This window comes from Aethalodelphis obliquidens, unplaced genomic scaffold (genome assembly GCF_003676395.1).
Source record: "Aethalodelphis obliquidens isolate GAN/ISIS:26980383/991018 unplaced genomic scaffold, ASM367639v1 scaffold8, whole genome shotgun sequence".
NCBI classification, from domain to species: domain Eukaryota; kingdom Metazoa; phylum Chordata; class Mammalia; order Artiodactyla; family Delphinidae; genus Aethalodelphis; species Aethalodelphis obliquidens.
Window position 1 is genome coordinate 47,822,198 of NW_020837952.1, and position 18,832 is coordinate 47,841,029.

Genomic DNA, 18,832 nt, shown 5'->3' on the forward strand with positions numbered 1-18,832 from the left:
AGTAACATGCATGTCTTAGATGTAATGTATTCATGTGTATCAAAGTCAAAGATTTTATTTTAACCCTCAAAGTATGAAAATGTCAAAGAAAGGTGAGTCATACTTAAGGACTTCCCTGGTGGCACAGCGGTTAAGAATCCACCTGCCAACGCAGGAGACACGGGTGCAAGCTCTGGTCTGGGAAGATCCCACATGCCGCGGAGCAATGAAGCCCATGCGCCACAACTACTGAGCCTGAGAGCAACAACTACTGAAGCTCGCGCACCTAGAGCCCATGCTCCGCATCAAGAGAAGCCACCGCAATGAGAAGCCTGCACACGACAACGAAGACCCAATGTAGCCAAAAATAAATAAATTTAAAATAAATAAATAGGTGAGTCATATTTATACACATAGCAATTGGGAAGAAGGCCAACAAAACCAGATTTGTTTACATAGTGGTAGCCAGAAATGCTTGCTTCATTTTATTATTAAAAAGTGTTGAAGTATTAAGAAGAGGGAAGTAATTAAATTTTGAACACTGAAGGCCAGAATACAAGAAGCAGTCTTTGTAAAGGATATTCTTCAAACCCCAAGTTTCTATGAACCTATAACAACAGAAGATGAAAATGTGACTGTGTACTTATACTTTTAAATCCTTATATATATATATATATTTTAATTTATTTATTTATGGCTGTGTTGGGTCTTCATTTCTGTGCGAGGGCTTTCTCCTGTTGTGGCAAGCGGGGGCCACTCTTCATCGCAGTGCGCGGGCGTCTCATTATCGCGGCCTCTCTTGTTGCGGAGCACAGGCTCCAGACACGCAGGCTCAGTAGTTGTGGCTCACGGGCCTGATTGCTCCGCGGCATGTGGGATCCTCCCAGACCGGGCTCGAACCCGTGTCCCCTGCATTGGCAGGCAGACTCTCAACCACTGCGCCACCAGGGAAGCCCTCCTTATATTCTTGAATACAGAAATGGGAGAAAAATGATAGCATTACAGCCATACCCGATTATATAGATTTTCTCATGCCAACACATTTAAGAGGATGCAGGGCAGAGAATATTTAAGATTAGTTCATTTATGTGCTAACCATAAATCAATATGGAAGCCTAAATATGGCTATAGACAAAAACCAGAATCTCACTGCATTTTTAGACTGAAAATGACTCTAAATGATTTTATTCTAACATACTCACTTTATAGATAATAAAACTGAGGTCCTAGGAGTAGGTTTAAATTCTTGCATAAGGTCACATAGCTTGTAAGTAACTGTTTTTTCTAATACCCCGTAAAGCCAAATTATTGAAAGTAGAAGTTTTGTTCAACATCTCACGTCTTATATTCTGTAGGCTTTTTCAATCTATGGACTTACCTTTCCCATAATATCATTGTAAACAGAAAAAAACAATAGCAGGAAAAAAACTTAAACATATTATACAATAATCAGTCAAGATGTGATCATCTAAATTTTTTTTTCAAAATCAGCACATTTAAAGATCAATGTGGAAAGTTCTCCTATGAAAGAATTCTGTCTATAACTTTTCAGCGGAAAACAAATATTTTGCCATTATGGACCAGTGGAAGGAGCTGGGAGGCAGGAAATGGGTTTTAATTATGATTTTTCTGTGAACAAGTTGATGAAATTGGACAAGTCACCTTACCTAAGTCAGTTGTGTCACCTACAAAAGGTGGTCAATAGTATCTGCTCTACATATATAAAGGTCAGATTATCATAAAATTAGAACACACATTATTAAAAGTAAGAAGGCTAACAAATATATTTTAAAAATCTGAATTTTTATGGTTTTAAAAATCACAGGCAATACAAATACTTGTTAGTCTGAAAAGTTTTAAACAATTTTTTCTAAATGAAACAATATTAGAGAGAAAACAGAAGCAAATGAGCCTAAAGAAACAGAGTGCTAATGCTTTAACACTTTTTTTTTTACCAGAAATTAGTTTCCCAATAGCATAACTTCACTATGCTTTCACCAGTGTTAACACCATTCAATTCTAGTAATTCTATTATAAAGACAAGAAACTACCCCTGGTACAATTTAAGTACTAAAATAAAATGCTTGAAAATATTTTGGTAGTCAGGTCTTAATTTTAATAAGAGTTTCTAAATTACCAGAACCTAGCCGAAAAAGTTAGCTTTGTTGTATGATCACCTGACAGTAGAGTGTTCCATTTTTAACCTTGCTGGTGATCTAAAATGAGAAGATGGCAATTATAAAATAAAAATTACCAAGTCTTTATGATTACTGTTCCATAATAAGCTAGTTCTCTAGTGTAAAGTTGATATTAATAAATCAATATAAAGAATGATATCCCAACTAAAAAAATTATAATGTAGTTAAACGTTAAAACCTTCTGGCTCTTTAACATTCTATAGCCAACAATATGCTGTGTTAAGCATATGGTTATACTTGTATTGCCACAGAAACAGTAAAGGAATTTTTTTGAAATCTGAAACTTTAAAAAATTTCAAGAGGGACTGCTTTTTTTTTTAAAAAAAATTATTTATTTATTTTTGGCTGTGTTGGGTCTTCGTTGCTGCACGCGGGCTTTCTCTAGCTGCCGTGAGCGGGGCTACTCTTCGTTGTGGTGCATGGGCTTCTCATTGCGGTGGCTTCTCTTGTTGCGGAGCATGGGCTCTAGGCGCACAGTCTTCAGTAGCTGTAGCGCGCGGGCTCTAGAGCGCAGGCTCAGTAGTTGTGGCGCACAGGCTTAGTTGCTCCGCAGCATGTGGGATGTTCCTGGACCAGGGCTCGAACCAGTGTCCCCCGCATTGGCAGGTGGATTCTTAACCACTGCACCACCAGGGAAACCCAGAGGGACTGCTTTTAAAACTCAGAATTCCTGGAATACTTGTTACTCAAATGACAAGCTGGTAAATCCTCTGCACGATTTCCAGACAGGAGATTCTCAATTAATTTAAATTACAGAAACAAATGAATATCTAGACTATTTTCCTGATCTTGTCCGGGAGCTGCACCAGGGGACCTAAAGCTGGGACACAACCTCAGAAAGCTTGCTCTATACTAAGGATTACGTATAATATATATAAATATATCTGAAATAATCTATTTAAAAAGTTTGTAGATAACTTTTCTCTGTTTTTTATAATGAACAAGTACCATTTAAATAAAAATAGTTAACATGGAAAATAAATAATTAGAAAGTAAAATATTATAGAGTAGACATTTATAAATTTACTTACCCTGCAGAAGAGATGCAATGAAGGCAGTTGCTACACTGCTAGAGCACAAAAGTATGGAATGATCAAGATAGTATTTTCCCTCTGGAATCCAGCCCAATATAATTGCTGCCACAGCTGCTAGAAAGCCAACTACTGTTGCTTGAACCTTAAAAAAGTTTTAATAAAATCCAACAGAATCATTCATTTTGAAAATGCATTTTTTATTTTATGATGTAAATATGCATACAAGGAGTCAGAAGAAAGTATTATATATGGTAATTGAGCTGCCTTACCTTTTGAAGAAGCTACTGTATTTTATTTTACTATTCCCTAAGGTGATGGGTTCTCAAAGTGCCCTGATCTGGCAGCAGTAGGTATGGAATGGGATCTAGGAATCTATTTTTAACAAGCACCCTAAGTGACTTTGATGGTGTAACCCACAGATCACCTAAAAAAATACCAACCTGAAGACTGAAAAGTACCCAATCCACATAACTGAAGTCTGACTCTAGACACAGTATTGGCAAAAGATTGGATTCTACAACCAAATGATAAGAGCTTGATTCCTAGCTATACCACTTAATCTTGTGGCAAGCTATTTAAATTTATTAATCCAACAAGCATTAATTTAGGATCTACTATGTACAAGGTGCTATGCTTAGTGCTGGGCTACAACAGTGGTCAAAACAGATTTATTTCCTGCCCTCACAGAGCTCTTGGTCAATGGGAGGGACAGACATTAAAAAATAACCTCACAAATAGTCACAATTGTGATTAGTGCTATAGAAACCTTAGCTCCTAATCTGAAAAATGATAATGATCATATCGAACATGAAAGGGTTATTTTGATATTTAAATGAATTACATAAATATATAAAGTACTTCCCACAGTGGTGGCACAAAGCAACCCTCAGGAAAAAAAAAAAAAAGGCAACTACTTTTAGAATTCTATTAGTCGAATGCTAGAACTAAAAGAAACCCTGAAGGAATATCCAGTTCACTGATTCTTAACTGTGTTTGTGTCATAGACTCCTTTGACAATTTGGCAAAAATTTTATAGATTCTTCCCTCCGCGAAAACACAGATGCATTCAATATTTTGAGTAGAACTTCTGGGTGCTTAGACTCTCTGAAGCCAATCCATGTACTGGAACCCAGGGCTCCAGGTGAAAAACCCAAGTAGTCTGATCTTGTCATAGAGCAAATTAATGGAAAAGCCTGGGCCAGCAAGTCCAGATATCCTAGATTCCAGCCCCACATCTTTCATTACAGCAGATTCAGAGCTGAGAGTCAAGCTGTAAGCACCATTATGGTTGTACCAGTTGCTAAGATACTTCAGCATTCTCTTACTCGTTAGTAAATAATATGGTATGTAAAAGAAATAAAATTAATTAATAATTTAAATTCTAGCACTGTGATTCCAAGGTTTTTCTTAGAAATAAAATATAGTGCTTTACTTCTTGGAAATGAAATACAGAGCTAGGGAGCCTATGTAAGACTTACAGCATATGCGCGCGCACGCACACACACACACACACACACCCCTGAGATAAATAAGTCCTATTCTGTAAACCTGCAAAGGAAATACCCAGTTGTACGCAAGAGGAGAGCAGAGTCTGGGTTAAGGAGTAGCTGGGAAAGTTAACAGGAGCCATAAATACATGTGAGCGCAAGGCACATCCCTCCTGGTGAGGTAATGATTCTTCAGTGGGATTGGGAACTTTGCTTTATTTGACAATTTATGGACAGGTTGAGGTGGCCACTGTGTACAATTGTGAAGAAATCTGTGACAGATCGTCTGCTTGGGATCCTATTTAATAGTCAGAAGAACACACCCCAGCTAATGCCAGCATAAGCCTCCTCTGTCCTTTCCATCACTCCCCACCTCTACCCTCCATAACTAGCCTCTAGTCGAAGGAACACTGCTAACCCATCCCATGCCCCTCCCCACGCCATCTACTCCCTCACGAGCTTTAGCGGATAAAGCTTCAGAGATAGCACAACCACCACCCCCCACCTGACCTTGTTTTCTTCTCCCCTCTGCTTCTGTCCACAGGTAACTGGGCTCCAACCAGTTGCTGCCTCACTGGCTGGCACCGACTATGTCCTGATGGGCCTGTGTGGGGTTCCCTGTTTCTCATGCATCCTTGGTGGAGTGAGACAAAGACACAGACTTCAGGCTGTGGCAACTAGGATCAGTGAATCCCCGGCCATCACTGGCTCCCATCCTGACCAACAGTTGTGGGGAGAGAGGATGACAAGGGAAGGGTGGAGACTAAGAGTGAAAGGAAAAATTAAAAGCAGAGATGGAAAATTATTAGAATAATTTGATGAATAATTTATAGTACAATTCATATAACTTAGTAAAAGTTTAGGGTATTTAAAGAAAAAAATGGAATATATTTTCAAATTTTAATTTATATATTAATTTATAGTTGTCTACTGGTTGTTAGATATTTTGGTTATTACTCCAGCATAGATTCCTACAGTTTTGAGTTGAAAAGGATCATGCATGTCTCTAGTGCAATACTGTGGAAAAGAAGAGGAAAATTAAGCACAGAAAGTTACATTAACAAAGGTTATATAGCTAGTTAATGTTAGAGCTGAGATTAGATACCAGATTTTCTTATTTCTAACCCTGTGATCTTAGAAGTAGTTGCACAGATATTTTTTTAAAGCCTATATTCCAAAATTTCCTTTATTTCTTTGTCTTTGAACATTACATGAAATAAATTGTTCGCCACATGTTCTCAACATTATGTCCTAGTTGAACTAACATTAAAATTAGTGAGCATTTCCTAAGCTTGCACTTGCTAAAGAGGTGCTAGGGGGCTGCAGTCTTGTGTCTTGGGGATAGGAGAGGGTAGTGGGAGAGAAAGAGATATTCCCCTGAGATTAGAAAGAACTGTAGGTAATCTATATATAATTCATGTATATGTAATTGACAATTTAATGTGCTCATTTATATTAACACTGATAACATTAACAAATTAAGGAAAATTCAGCTTAAACAAACATCTTACCATAATATATTTAAAAAGCTGAGTTTAATTAAATAGAGGATTTACTTTAAAAAAAATCAAAGTAGAAAAACAGCACCTAAGCCATGAAGTGCTAAATATTTATTTGTACAGATATGAACTCAAATTCTGGCTCTATTATATACTTATGGTAGAAGAGATTTCATATATTTATTCTATATTTTGCATGTTATACATTTTTCATATTTAGACGAATCTGATCAGTTTCTAGGAAAAGAAAACTTTCAGAAGCCATGGGTATCCATTGATTCTATCACTTGTTCATAGTACCCAATTATTATTTTAGGTCCCCTGAAACAATTAAATGGTAAACTTAAGAGCACTAACATTTATTCCATTCTTACAGGTAAAGCTCAAGATCTGTAAACAAATATATGTATCGTATCACTTACCTGTTTTAAAGCCAAGTTGCCAATTATTAAGTTCCACTTTTCAATGGGTGAATCCATCTTCCCAATATTTACCTGTTAAGATGGACAGTTTCACGTATCACTGAATAATCCACATGCTCTGTACTCTGCTTAAACAGCACATGAAGTCTTAAAGCCAAAAATAATCCTTTCGTATACTCGATGAGCTCACATTGCATGTTAAATATAATTTTAAATTCACTACAAGTCTTGCATCTCACACTCAGCTTGCCTGGGACGTTTAGAAAAAAAAAAATTTTAACTTAATTACTAGCTCATAAGAACTAGTGGGCCAGTTAGTACTATCTACCTGCCCTCTGATGTTATTTTACAACTAACATCAAGTGTCATACTAACATGCCAAATTTTGTCTACTGAGGCCTAACATAAATAATTACATAATTTTTAGCTGCTAGCGTTTAATTCCACATCATGAAACTTATGTAATTTCAAGAATTATTGACAAAAAAACCCAGATATAAATAAATCATTCATATGTACATAATTTATATTTGAGTCATGACTAAAATTGTTATCAATAAAAAATTCATTCAGTTCACATGTGAATTTTGATAATGTACTTCACTATTAAAATGTATACATCTGTTGGCTAAATCAAAGAAGAGCCTCCAAAAAATAATATTATTATTCACATATTCAATTGCTCTGTAAGCTAAATCATACTTCTCAACCACTTAGGATTCAAAAAAGGTATATCCCAAACTGGTAAGTTTTTTCTAATGCAGACATTTGGAAAGCAATAATCATTAAAAATATACTAAGCCAGGTTTCAATTACTCATTATATGGTTGTTCACTGAAGACAGATGAATGGGTAAAGTGGGAGATATATAAGGGTAATTATTTATGGGTAGTTAACCATGGACAAACTAGAGTTTAGTTCACTGGCTTCAAACCAACAGGTTAAGTGCTACATCAACACTTCCTGTATCAATCTGGAAAACATTCTATTCTCTAACTTCACTCTCGACTGTAGTCTCAAAGTATCAAGCAAATGCACATATTAAGATTTCTCAGTGTTTCAGAATAATTATTCCTGCTGTCTTTACTTGTATTATTTCCTTCCTAAGCCTGAAAGTCTAAATTATTGATAAAATTTGTGTTTGCAGCTCTAGCAACCTGAGTCTCTGCTCTAGGGAACAAGGTACAAGCAATGTTTAAAGAGTGAACCTATCTTGGGTTTAGTGTTCAAGAAATAGGTATGAGAGAAATTACTTTTTTATAACTTTTAGAAAGATGTCTGTAGGTATAGGAAGCAATCTAAAATGATTCTGTGAAGAAGTACAAGATGTCAAGACTCCACGACTGCTTGATGATCAATGGAGACACACATTCATCATGGTCTAGGAAAAGATTAAGAAAGGTGAAGATGACAGAATGAATGAGCACCATGAATTAGGTAAGCAGCTGTGCCAGATTCACTTGCTATCATCACTACCAGTGATGCCTGCAGTGACATGCCTCAAAATTCCCTTCTCTAGAGCTTCAGCTTACAGGCTGCCAGTGAGAAGAACTTGCCTAAGATTTGAAAGGCAGAAGTGAAGGAGAGGCCATTATTTTTGGAAGGTCTCATTGGTCAGATACAGTAGCATCCAGATCTCTTCACTACAACGCACCCATGGCTTTCTTCCCCTACTCCAGTGCTTCAGGTTGTTTCTCTGATCCTCCTACTTCAACTTCTCCCACATTTGTGTAAGCCCAGATTGGTCTATTAAACTCCTTATTACCACAATACATAACATGGCTCTGTTTTTCTGACCAAACCCAACTGACAGAGCAACTTCACACTATTCAGTTAATTGTATTATAAATGATGATGGTCACAATCTCTAAGTCCCTTCCAGTCTAGGAGTCTCTGAACCTGTAATCCTTTTAGTGTAAGATAAATAATAAATAGCAAGTTGATGTATGATGTGAAATAAAATATATTTCATATTTATGAAATATAATTTATGATGTGAAATTTAAAAAGTAGAATATATTCACAAACAATAACTTTTTACAAAGAAAAGACTTTTAGAAGAATTTAAAAAAGAAAATAAAACTAGAGAAATGTTGACCCATTTCCATAGTTAGGAAAAACAGTTATGGTATGGGCATTAGGGTGGGGTATGGCAAGACAGAGAAAATTGACCCTAGTTGCCTCCAACTTGTAAAAACTGCACCAAGACGCGGGCTAACCCACCCTACTGTCCAGAGCCTAGGATTAATGTGAACTATCTATATTTTTTCAGAGTAGCAAGGGAGAAGCATGAATGTTCTATCTAAAGGCCTTTGCTGGATCTTTTTTTTTTTTTTTTTGCAGTACGCGGGCCTCTCAACTGTTGTGGCCTCTCCCGTTGCGGAGCACAGGCTCCGCAGCCATGGCTCACGGGCCCAGCCGCTCCGCGGCATGTGGGATCCTCCCGGACCAGGGCACGAATCCGTGTCCCCTGCATCGGCAGGCGGACTCTCAACCACTGCGCCACCAGGGAAGCACTGTTGGATCTATTTTTATTAGATTAGTTGACCTGATGGTGCTCAGCTAGAGAAACTAAGAACTTGGAAGGTGATAAAGCACATTAGGGCAAGATCTGATAAAGACTTCTGTACAATCCAGATTTATTTAAATTACATCTGTCTTAAAGTATCAGAAACCAGGCCACTATTTCTGCAGATATACTAACTAGTCTTTTAGGAAAGAGTAGAGCTGAGATAGCCAACAGCCTGAAGATGTGCTCTGTTTGGCCAACACAGCGGTTTTAACTTTCTGAATCTGAATGCCTTTAGGTGGAGTCTGCAGTCTCTACTTTTTATAATCCCTACACCCTTCCCCTCCATAAATGTGTATGTTATTTGTCTGACCCTCAAGTATATGAGTTACGGTAGGACCCAAGATTTACTGGGGCTAAAGATAAAAGTGGGTTGAGATGACTTTGAAATATAAATACAAATATAGTTATTATAATTGTTATATACACACAAATATAGTTATACATATACAAATATAGTTACTAAAATTGATACTAGAAAATGTACATTTAATATGTAAATACTTGAAACAAGGGCACTGAAAGTCTCCACTGAAGTATTAGTCTTTATTTTTAAATTTTTTAAAACATCTTTATTGGAGTATAATTGTTTTACAATGTTGCATTAGTTTCTGCTGTATAACAAAGTGAATCAGCTATACATGTACACATATCCCCATATCTCTTGCCTCTTGCGCCTCCCTCCCACCCTCCCTATCCCACCCCTCTAGGTGGTCACAAAGCACCTGAACTGATCCCCCTGTGCTATGCGGCTGCTTCCCACTAGCTATCTGTTTTACATTTGGTAGTGTATATATGTCAATGCTATTCTCTCGCTTCATCCCAGCTTACCCTTCCCCCTCCCCATGTCCTCAAGTCCATTCTCTACGTCTGAGCTCAAAAAATAGGTATATTAAAAAAAAAACTATTGTTATTTCTGGGTGATGAGTCTATGGATGATTTTTATTTTCTTCTTTGTTCTTTAGAGAATTTTTCAAATTTTCATCACTGAAAAAATAGTACTGGTATAATGAGAAATTTTATTTAAAAACATTAATTGGTGAATTAAAACACTGGCAACTAGAAAAAGAAATAATCTCAGCTTTTTGTCTAAATGTAGGTCCTACAACATAAATAACATTAAAATTCAAAGAGTCTTAAGATGAAAATCATAATATAAACTAAGACCACTCTAAAAATATAAGGAACTGGAGAGTAGCTAAAGAATGGCCTATATCCAGTAAGACACTAAACATTTGGACGAGAATAACAGGAAGAATAAAAAATAGTGGAAGGAGTAGAAGGAAAACAAAGAAATGGGAAGAAAGTGGGGAAAGGCTTTTAGGAAAAAAATGTTTCCCTTTAGAGAAGTGAGCATAAAATGCATATAATCCTTGAGTGTTAGCCACTGATTATTGGTACGTTTTCCCCAGAGGCTGTAAAATCTGCTCTTCTGAAGTTTTAAGGTTGATTTAAGGTTGACTCTCATCTGTCTAGAAGGACACACTGGCAGTCCTGCACAAAGTATGAAGATTTGACTAAATGACCTCTCTCGTGAGACCACAAATCAAATTTAGAAATATGCAAACAGTCCCGTAAAATACTAGTGTTAGTGAAAATGGTACTTCTCGGGTAGTTATGATGTTAAACTTCATTACATAAAATAAATAAGGATAAAGTCCTTTAAAATATCAGTTAAAATGATAGAAGAAAATACCATAAATGTGGAATCTAGAAGTAGTAAGGAACTGCTCAGCTTAAAAAGCCTAAAATCTCTAAATACTATTCCCCACTAAAACCAGGCTCCTTAGAGAAATGGCTGGTTCCAGGGCTGGGACAGGGAAGTATAAGATGAGCCTGGAATATCTTATGCCAGAAAGTAACAAAGTACTCAAAACATAATAAGGGCATGTCAAAACAACACAGGAACCAGTTTGAAAGGGCTTCCCCCTAGCCAAATCTGAGACAATCTGAGCATCAAAATGATAACAGCAGTAATGGATTATGACCCATTGAATAACATAAGAGTCTATTGAGTCCATACTGAGAGTGGGTGGATGGATGCATGGATGGATAGATAGATAGATAGATAGGTAGGTAGATAGATAGATAGAGGTAAGGGAGAGGAGGGAGAGAGAGAGGGAGGGAGGAAGAGAGGGAGATAAGAAAGACAGGGAGATCTTTTCCTTAGTAGAATGCTAAGTAATAAATGTAGAAGGAATAACAGTTAGAAAATGACAATTCAGCAGCCTTCAATGTAAAAATGGATTCAGACAAAAATCATTAATATATGCTAAGATAATTGGCTAAAGTTTGTTAAGTAACAGGATATGTCTGCAGTCTCAAAGTACCTTCCTACAGGTTATTTAGTAATATATCAAGAGGTAAAATGTAACTTTATAATGGAGAAACCTGGCAAACACTGTTATTCGAATAATCAATGAGAAAAATTATGATACTATTTATATGAAATCCTAAACTAGTGATTGAAAGGGCAGTGATTACCTGAGACCAGAGGGATTACCTGACAGTGGGATTAACAGCAAAGGAGCATAAGGGAACTTTTTGGGGTGAGGGAAATATTCTATATCTTGTTTGTGGTGATAGTTACACATTTAATATATTTGTGAAAACTCATCAAACTGTACGCTTAATATGGGCATATATTATTACATGTAAATTATACTTCAATAAAGTTTAATTTTAAAAAGATAATTTCATTCAGCAGTAATTGCTTTTATGCTTTTAAAAAATAACATTTATATTCCCACTACCTGGTTTTGTCAAATACTAAAATTTTACAATATTTAGTATACCAATACATCACATATATGTTTAACATCATTATATTGTCAGATATCCAAGGCTTTATTTATATTTATTCAATTTTTTCCTCTAAATTTTTCATATTGAATAATTTCTATTGATCTATCTTCAAGTTCATGAATTCTTTATTCTGCTATCACCAATCTGATACATTCACTCATTAAGACACGTTTGTTTCATTCTTTGAACATTTTTTCCCTTTAGTTCTTTGAACATATTTCTACTAGTTGTTTTGGAAGATTTTGTTAAATCCAACATCCAGGCCCAATTTGAGTCACTTTCCATTGACTGAATATGAATCACACTTTTGTGTTTCTTTCCACATCTAGTGATTTCAGTAGAAAACTAGACAGTGTAATAATATGTTATAATAACTCTGGATAATGCTATGTTCTTCTGAGGATAACTGGATTTTCCTTCTAATAGTCAGTTAATTTGCCTAGACTCAAACTACAAACTGTTGTCTCTTCCACAATGTGGAGCAGCTCATATCTCCTTCAGCTACCAACTTTTAGTCCAGCCTTTTGGGGATCTCCCCTGCACCTGTGTAGTTTAATGGTCAGTCAAAGATTTGGAGAGAATTAATACTCAGATTTTGGGGCTCATCCTCTCTGCAGTTCTCTGCTGCTGGGATTTCCCCACAAATTTCCACCTGCTCTGTCACCTCCAAGCTCTGTTATCTGATAATTCAAGCCAACAAAACTTCAATTTTCTGCCACTATAGCTGGGCATAGTAACAGAAGGCACTTAGTCAAAAATGCAAAAACTCATAAGTTTTAGCCAGTGTGTTTGTCTTTCAAGTATGGGACCCTCTCACATCTCTGCCTACTTTTCTTCTTCTTCTTTTTTTTCATTTGCCAGACTCCCTGACCTTTGCCACCTCAAGCTGGTAAGACTGTGGGTTTTCTACCACATGAGACCCAAGGATTGGGGAATTCCATCAAGCAAAACAAGCCACAAACTTTGCAACTCTTACCCACTGTAGTTATGGTCTTTAAGGGTAAACTCTAGTTTCTACCTGCTTTTGATCACCTTCCATTGCCTGCAAATAATTTATTATCCAGATTTTGTAAATGTTATTCTCTGGGAAGTTTCACTCAACCACTTTATTAGAATTTTACACCCTTGAAATATTTGATAATAAAACAATATACTAAAACACGCGCGCGCACACACACACACACACACCCTAATATCTTTCTGAATGTACAGGGGTGATGCATCTGTTCACAGTCTTGATTGTGGTGATGGTTTCACAGGTACATACTGTGTACTGAAACTCATCAAATTAAGACTGAATTTGTGTGGTTTCTTGTATGTCAATTATACCTCAATAAAGCTTCAAAGAAGGGAGAGAGCTAAATATCTAGTTGATTGAAACAGTTCTAGATTAAACTTAAGCAGTTCCACTCCACAAAGCTATGACTATGGGTTGGTATTCATAACTTAAGAAACATACCTCAAAATTAAGAACAATAGAAATATGCAATCTCATTTGTATTTAATCATCAGGATATGACAAGAACACATATAATTTAGAATTATGCCAAATTTAGGAAATAATACTGAGACTGTGATGGTACCTAAATTATGCCATAGTTATTAACATCATTATTGGGGGCTCCATTTTTTTCTTTATTTTAGAAGTTTCACAGTTTGAGTGGGAAGTCTAATGTAAAATTATTAGGGAAAGAGGGTGTTTCCAACTTCACATGCCTCCACTGGAATGTGAGCTCAGTGAAGGCAGGAACATTTTCCGGTTTGTTTATCGCAGAGTCCCTAGCACACGGAGTAGTGCTTGGCATATAGAAAGGGCTCAAAAATATTTTTTCAATTAATGAATTCAAAAGGTAGAATGTTTCAAAGTAATTTCAGAGAATAAAGGTTTGAGGCAACAAAAATCACTTTTGCCTAGAGTGGAAAAGTGCTAGGCAATTTACTCCTGGAAAATAGTTTTAAAGACTTTTTTAAAAAATCCTGTCATTAGGACAGTGAGTATCATTCCTGACTCTTTTCTATCTAGCATTCAGAAGCAGAAAATTTTAGACCTCAGATAACAGATCTTAAACCCAGCAATTTACAGAGTCACTGTACCTGGTTTATTTTTCAATTATATACTACTGTTATATATCTGTAAGAATATCGACTATAACATAGTAGATAACATACTACTATAACATATATCTACTGTTGAAAAGATAAAAATCTAGGAGAAATTATTCAAATTAATCATTATACCTTTAGAAATAAATTTTGACTGAAGTAAAAGAGGGAGAGATAAAGTTGATTTGGATTCGTCATTATTAAATCTCCCTTGTTAAAACAGGAAACATACTTTACTGGAATATCTTTTTTATCTGTGAACATCTAATCTTTAGCTTCATAGAATAACAAATTTGAAATACAACTGACCTTCAAAGGATTGGGTAAGTAGGCTGCATCTGATATCTTATGTCTTAAGTTCTCCATCTTTATAGGCCTTCCTTAAAATCCTATAAGCTTGTTTAACATGATTCTACTGCAGACAGTCATAAAAATGAGAAAAGACCTTAATGGAGCAAAAAGATTAAAGTAATCATAGACTGGCCTTCTATAGCTATAATGATTTTTACTCCTAATTTCACAAATGAAAAAAAATTGTAAAATTTTTAAGAGAATTATCTTTTGACCATAGATGAAAGAGCTGACTTTCAAATTGTGCTTGTTTTAAGTTTAAAAAAAAATTATACTCATCCATCCTTCTCCCTGGCACAAGGGAGTACAGTTAGAAATCTGCTACAGCATCCCAATTAGAAACCACAGGCAACTAAATTAAGGTGGTGGCAGGTGGGGCATAAGGGAAAGGGAAGAGGATTTCACAGGTGGAACTGACAGTCTAGAGAGTAACTAGATAGAGGGGAGGTGACTGGTAACATTAATAAACTGACAAAAATGATAGAAAGCACAGTTAAGAGTGAGAGAAGATAATGAGTTTAATTTTGAAGGTAGAGAGTGGTGCAATCAGCTCCGGAGGACAGGAAAGAGATCGGAGATACAAATCTGAGAGTCAGCAATGTGCCAGGACATGAAATTACTGATGGAGAACATGTAAGACAAAGGTACTGAAACTTCAAGAAAACCTCAAATCAAGAGGATGAGCAAAGAAAAAAGTAAACTAAGAAGAAACCATGAAAGAGGTGAGTGAGGAGGGTGTGGGGTCTCAAAGTCAAGGGTAATAAAAATTTCAAGTAGAGAACAGCCAGAGAAGGCGAGGCTTTGGGGTTTTTGTTGTTGAGAAGTCATTAACCCAGAATTGCTTTAATAGCAAATAGAGCATCAGAGCTGGAATACAGCTGACAATGATTCTCCAGCACTCTATCAGAATGGTAGTACTCTGCCTAGGAAACTCGAGATCAAATTCTCTAAGTAATTAGAACACCACAAACTAGATGAATACACCATGTCATTTTAGCTTGATGCCACAAGTTACTAGCTTTCCATCTTCTAATTTGGTTACTTCTACCCCTCTCAAATCCAGAGAAAATTTCAAGTGACAACTCCTGGTCTTTAATTTCAGCTAATCAATCAGCCAATTCTGACAACTCTCTTTGAAAATGAGTTCTGGACTTCAACTATGTCTCACTACATCCCCTGTTACTACCCCACCCTGATCCAAGCCAACCTCAACTCTGGACTGCAGTATTATTCCAACAGACTCTCAACTTGCCTCCCTACTTTGGTCTTTGGCCTCTTATAGCTCTGTCTCAACACAACAGTCAAAATAATCTGTTAAAAATATCTATCAAATCACATCACTCAACTATTCAAAACCTTCCAAAGGCTTCCCATTTCACACAATGACCCACGTCCTCACGATGACCCACAGGTGATCTCACACCCTGTGATTTTCCCCCCTCTCACTTGGTCCCAGCCCTATCGGCCTCCATGCTGTTCATGTAACACAGTGGTTCTCAAACTTTGATGTGTATCAGAATCATGTGGAAAGATTGTTAAAATACAGATGTTGAGCCACACCCCAGAGTTTCTGATTCAGTAGCCTTGGAGTGGGGCTGGGACCTTGCACTTCTAACAAGTTGCTGATGCCGCTGTTCAGAAGGACACATTTTGAGAACCACTAATATAACAAATCAACAACAGTCCTGTCTCTGGCCCTGGCAATAAAGGGGACATTCTTATCTCAAAGAGCCTCAAAAAATAAAAGTAAACAAATTAGTAGATGGAAAAGTAGTAACTCATGGCATCAAGCCATGATAACATGGTATATTCATCTAGTTTATGGTGTTTTAATTGCTTAGAGAACTGAGTAATTCCTTTAGTTTACGGCTCAGATATCTTATAATCAGTGACCCAATTCTTGACCTATGGAAAATAGCGACTCCATCCCATCTCCCCAAAGAAAGGTCCAGCTAGATGACCCTGCAGTGAGCTGAGCTGAGCTTCTAATCAGCTTTGGAGTTCTCCTGTCTTAAATATGAACAGACAAATAAATATAATCAGACATTTGATAAAAATATCTAATATAAAATATAGGCACCACAACAAATCAAGTTCAAATAATAAGATTAAATTCAGCTTTAATGGTAATACGTAATCAAATTAAACAATTTAATTTGCAGCATATTCTTCTTTAACCAGATTCCCTACAGCATGGCTTATTTCAAAATGGACTGGCATGTTTAATCTGTTATTTGAATCTAAACAAATGCTGGGTAATGCTCAAGAATGTTGCTTTTAGAAATATTTTCTTCGAGGTAAGTTAGCCAAAATTTCAGTTTTCCTGGCAAAGTTATCAAGTTGCTTAAGTGTAGGTATGCCTAACTACATGTATCAGAACAAAGTTCATTTTCTAATAAAATGTACCTAAAGCCACCTTTTAACTCTCATTCTAATAACTTTCTTCTCCCTTAAATGTTGCCACTCTTGTTTTTCAAGACCTCTTCTTTATTCTCCTCTCCTGTCAAAAAGACTCTTGGATTGAGTTCTATCTAGGTAACCCATCAGCTCTTAAAACATAATGCAAGGGTAGATCACTGGGAAAAGATGGCAGATGGAACACATGCATGTAATTTCACTAACTTTGAAAACCTCAGTAAAACTACATAAAAGTTTTTGTTTTGTTTTTGAAGACAAAAGCTAGAGGTATACTAGACACACATTCCAGTTGGATGCCAAGTGTTAAAATCAATATTCAGCTGACACCAAATGTCACCATTATATGATGAACTTCTAGGAGATTAGAACAAATGTGAAATTTAATCAAATTTTAAAAATCTTATTACCATCTTATTATTAAATTTTTGAGAAATAAGTTCTTAGCACTGAGGGCTGCTAGATTGATCCTGTGGTCACTATACTTCATATTTGTAATACTATATAGATGCCCACTTTCAAATGAAGTCATTAAACAATCAAGAATGTTTTTGGCTACTTTTGCCAGTCTAGATACTGCTGAGAATGACGGTGTTATCAAATTATTAGGCTTTCTTTCCTAAATATTATATTAGGAAATAAATATAATTGATAAAGGACTTATATCCTCTTTAATTCCCAGGTTTGACATTTTGGTTAATAGTGATGATGCAATTTCATTGAAATAATTGCATAAACTGAAACTTTGTATATTGCTTGATGATGATGCTTTCTAAATATTTTCAGATGAGTCAAAGGGTGTTGTCCTAACACATTTTAAAATTTTAATGTTTTTACATGTACTTACTGCTTCACATGATCACTTGAGAAAAATTTGCATTTAAACCTCGGATCTAAAAGTGTAACAATGGAGCCATGTGACTGGCTTCCAAGACACCAAAAAGTAGTGGATTTCCATTTATATCTCAGCTTTTATTGCATTCACACTAATTTCAGTATCGTCTCAAGAGTAGAATGATAGGACAGATATCATGTAAGAGATACTTGTACACTTCAAGGTACAGCCATTTGGTTACTTAAGAAGCTTCCAATAAAATAACTGCTTTCTCTGTAGGCAACCACTGGTTATTAGTAAGTCCTGTGACTGCTACCTTCAGAGTATAATATTACGGCTATTTTGTTCAAGCAACCCTTCTTAATATATAACTTTTCCATCCTGTTTTAATATCTTGCAGAAGTACATCACAAGGAAGCTTCTAAGTCTCTTCTATGTCATATAATTTTCCTTAGGCCAAGAGAAGTTTTCACTCCTGGAATCTAGAATCGGTAGTTCTCTAATTCTGTAAGAGGGACTTCAGCTCTGAGACCCATGGCTTAGAAGGCCCCACTTTGGCCCTCCTTTAGCTATGCCCCATTCCTTAGGATGAAGAGTGCACAGGGCCCAAGCAGTGTGCCCACTCGAAGCCTGTGTCTCATCCCCTTCTAGGCCACACTCCAGATACCTGGGATCACAAAGCTCCCTGACTGAATGGCCTAGAGCCCAATGGCCTCTTCCTGAAGCCAATCTTCCTGAAGGCAGACCATGCCACCACGGGTGCATGCCCAAGCCAAGGAGCGCTCAAGGGCTGGCTGTTTGTTGGGGGTATAGATGAACGTGAGGTGTGAGGTATGTGTGAGGTCTTTCAAAGTGCAGGACATAGGGCCAAGGGTGGAGAAGGAAGGGGGCAGGCATCAGACCAGGGGCTGGCTCTCTCCATATCACTATGTTCCAAAATAGAACCCAAGAAGTTCAAGAATTCTAAATTTGATCTTGGACTTCCAGATCATCAAAGGATATACTGTATTTGCCAAGGCAGAAAGATAGAGATTTAAAAAAAAATTATTTATTTTGGGCTGCATTGGGTCTCTGTTGCTGCATGCAGGCTTTCTCCCTAGCTGTGGCGAGCGGGGGCTACTCTTCATTGCAGTGC

The 18,832-nt window shown here is 36.6% G+C and overlaps 1 protein-coding gene across 2 annotated transcripts in view; it reads right to left on the reverse strand.

Moving 5' to 3' along the window:
• SLC41A2 (solute carrier family 41 member 2) overlaps positions 1–18,832 on the reverse strand; it is a 130,785-nt gene that overhangs the window by 66,721 nt on the left and 45,232 nt on the right. Inside the window, exons 1-3 of one of the 2 annotated variants that reach the window (XM_027107414.1) lie at positions 14,406–14,531; positions 6,620–6,691; positions 3,209–3,353 (exon numbers count right to left, since the gene is read on the reverse strand). In XM_027107414.1, coding sequence (XP_026963215.1) covers positions 3,209–3,353; positions 6,620–6,691; positions 14,406–14,462 — 274 coding nt within the window. In that variant the 5' untranslated portion in view covers positions 14,463–14,531. Of the gene's footprint in view, positions 1–3,208; positions 3,354–6,619; positions 6,692–14,405; positions 14,532–18,832 lie in introns of those variants that run through there. The other variant, XM_027107413.1, reaches the window with a different exon arrangement.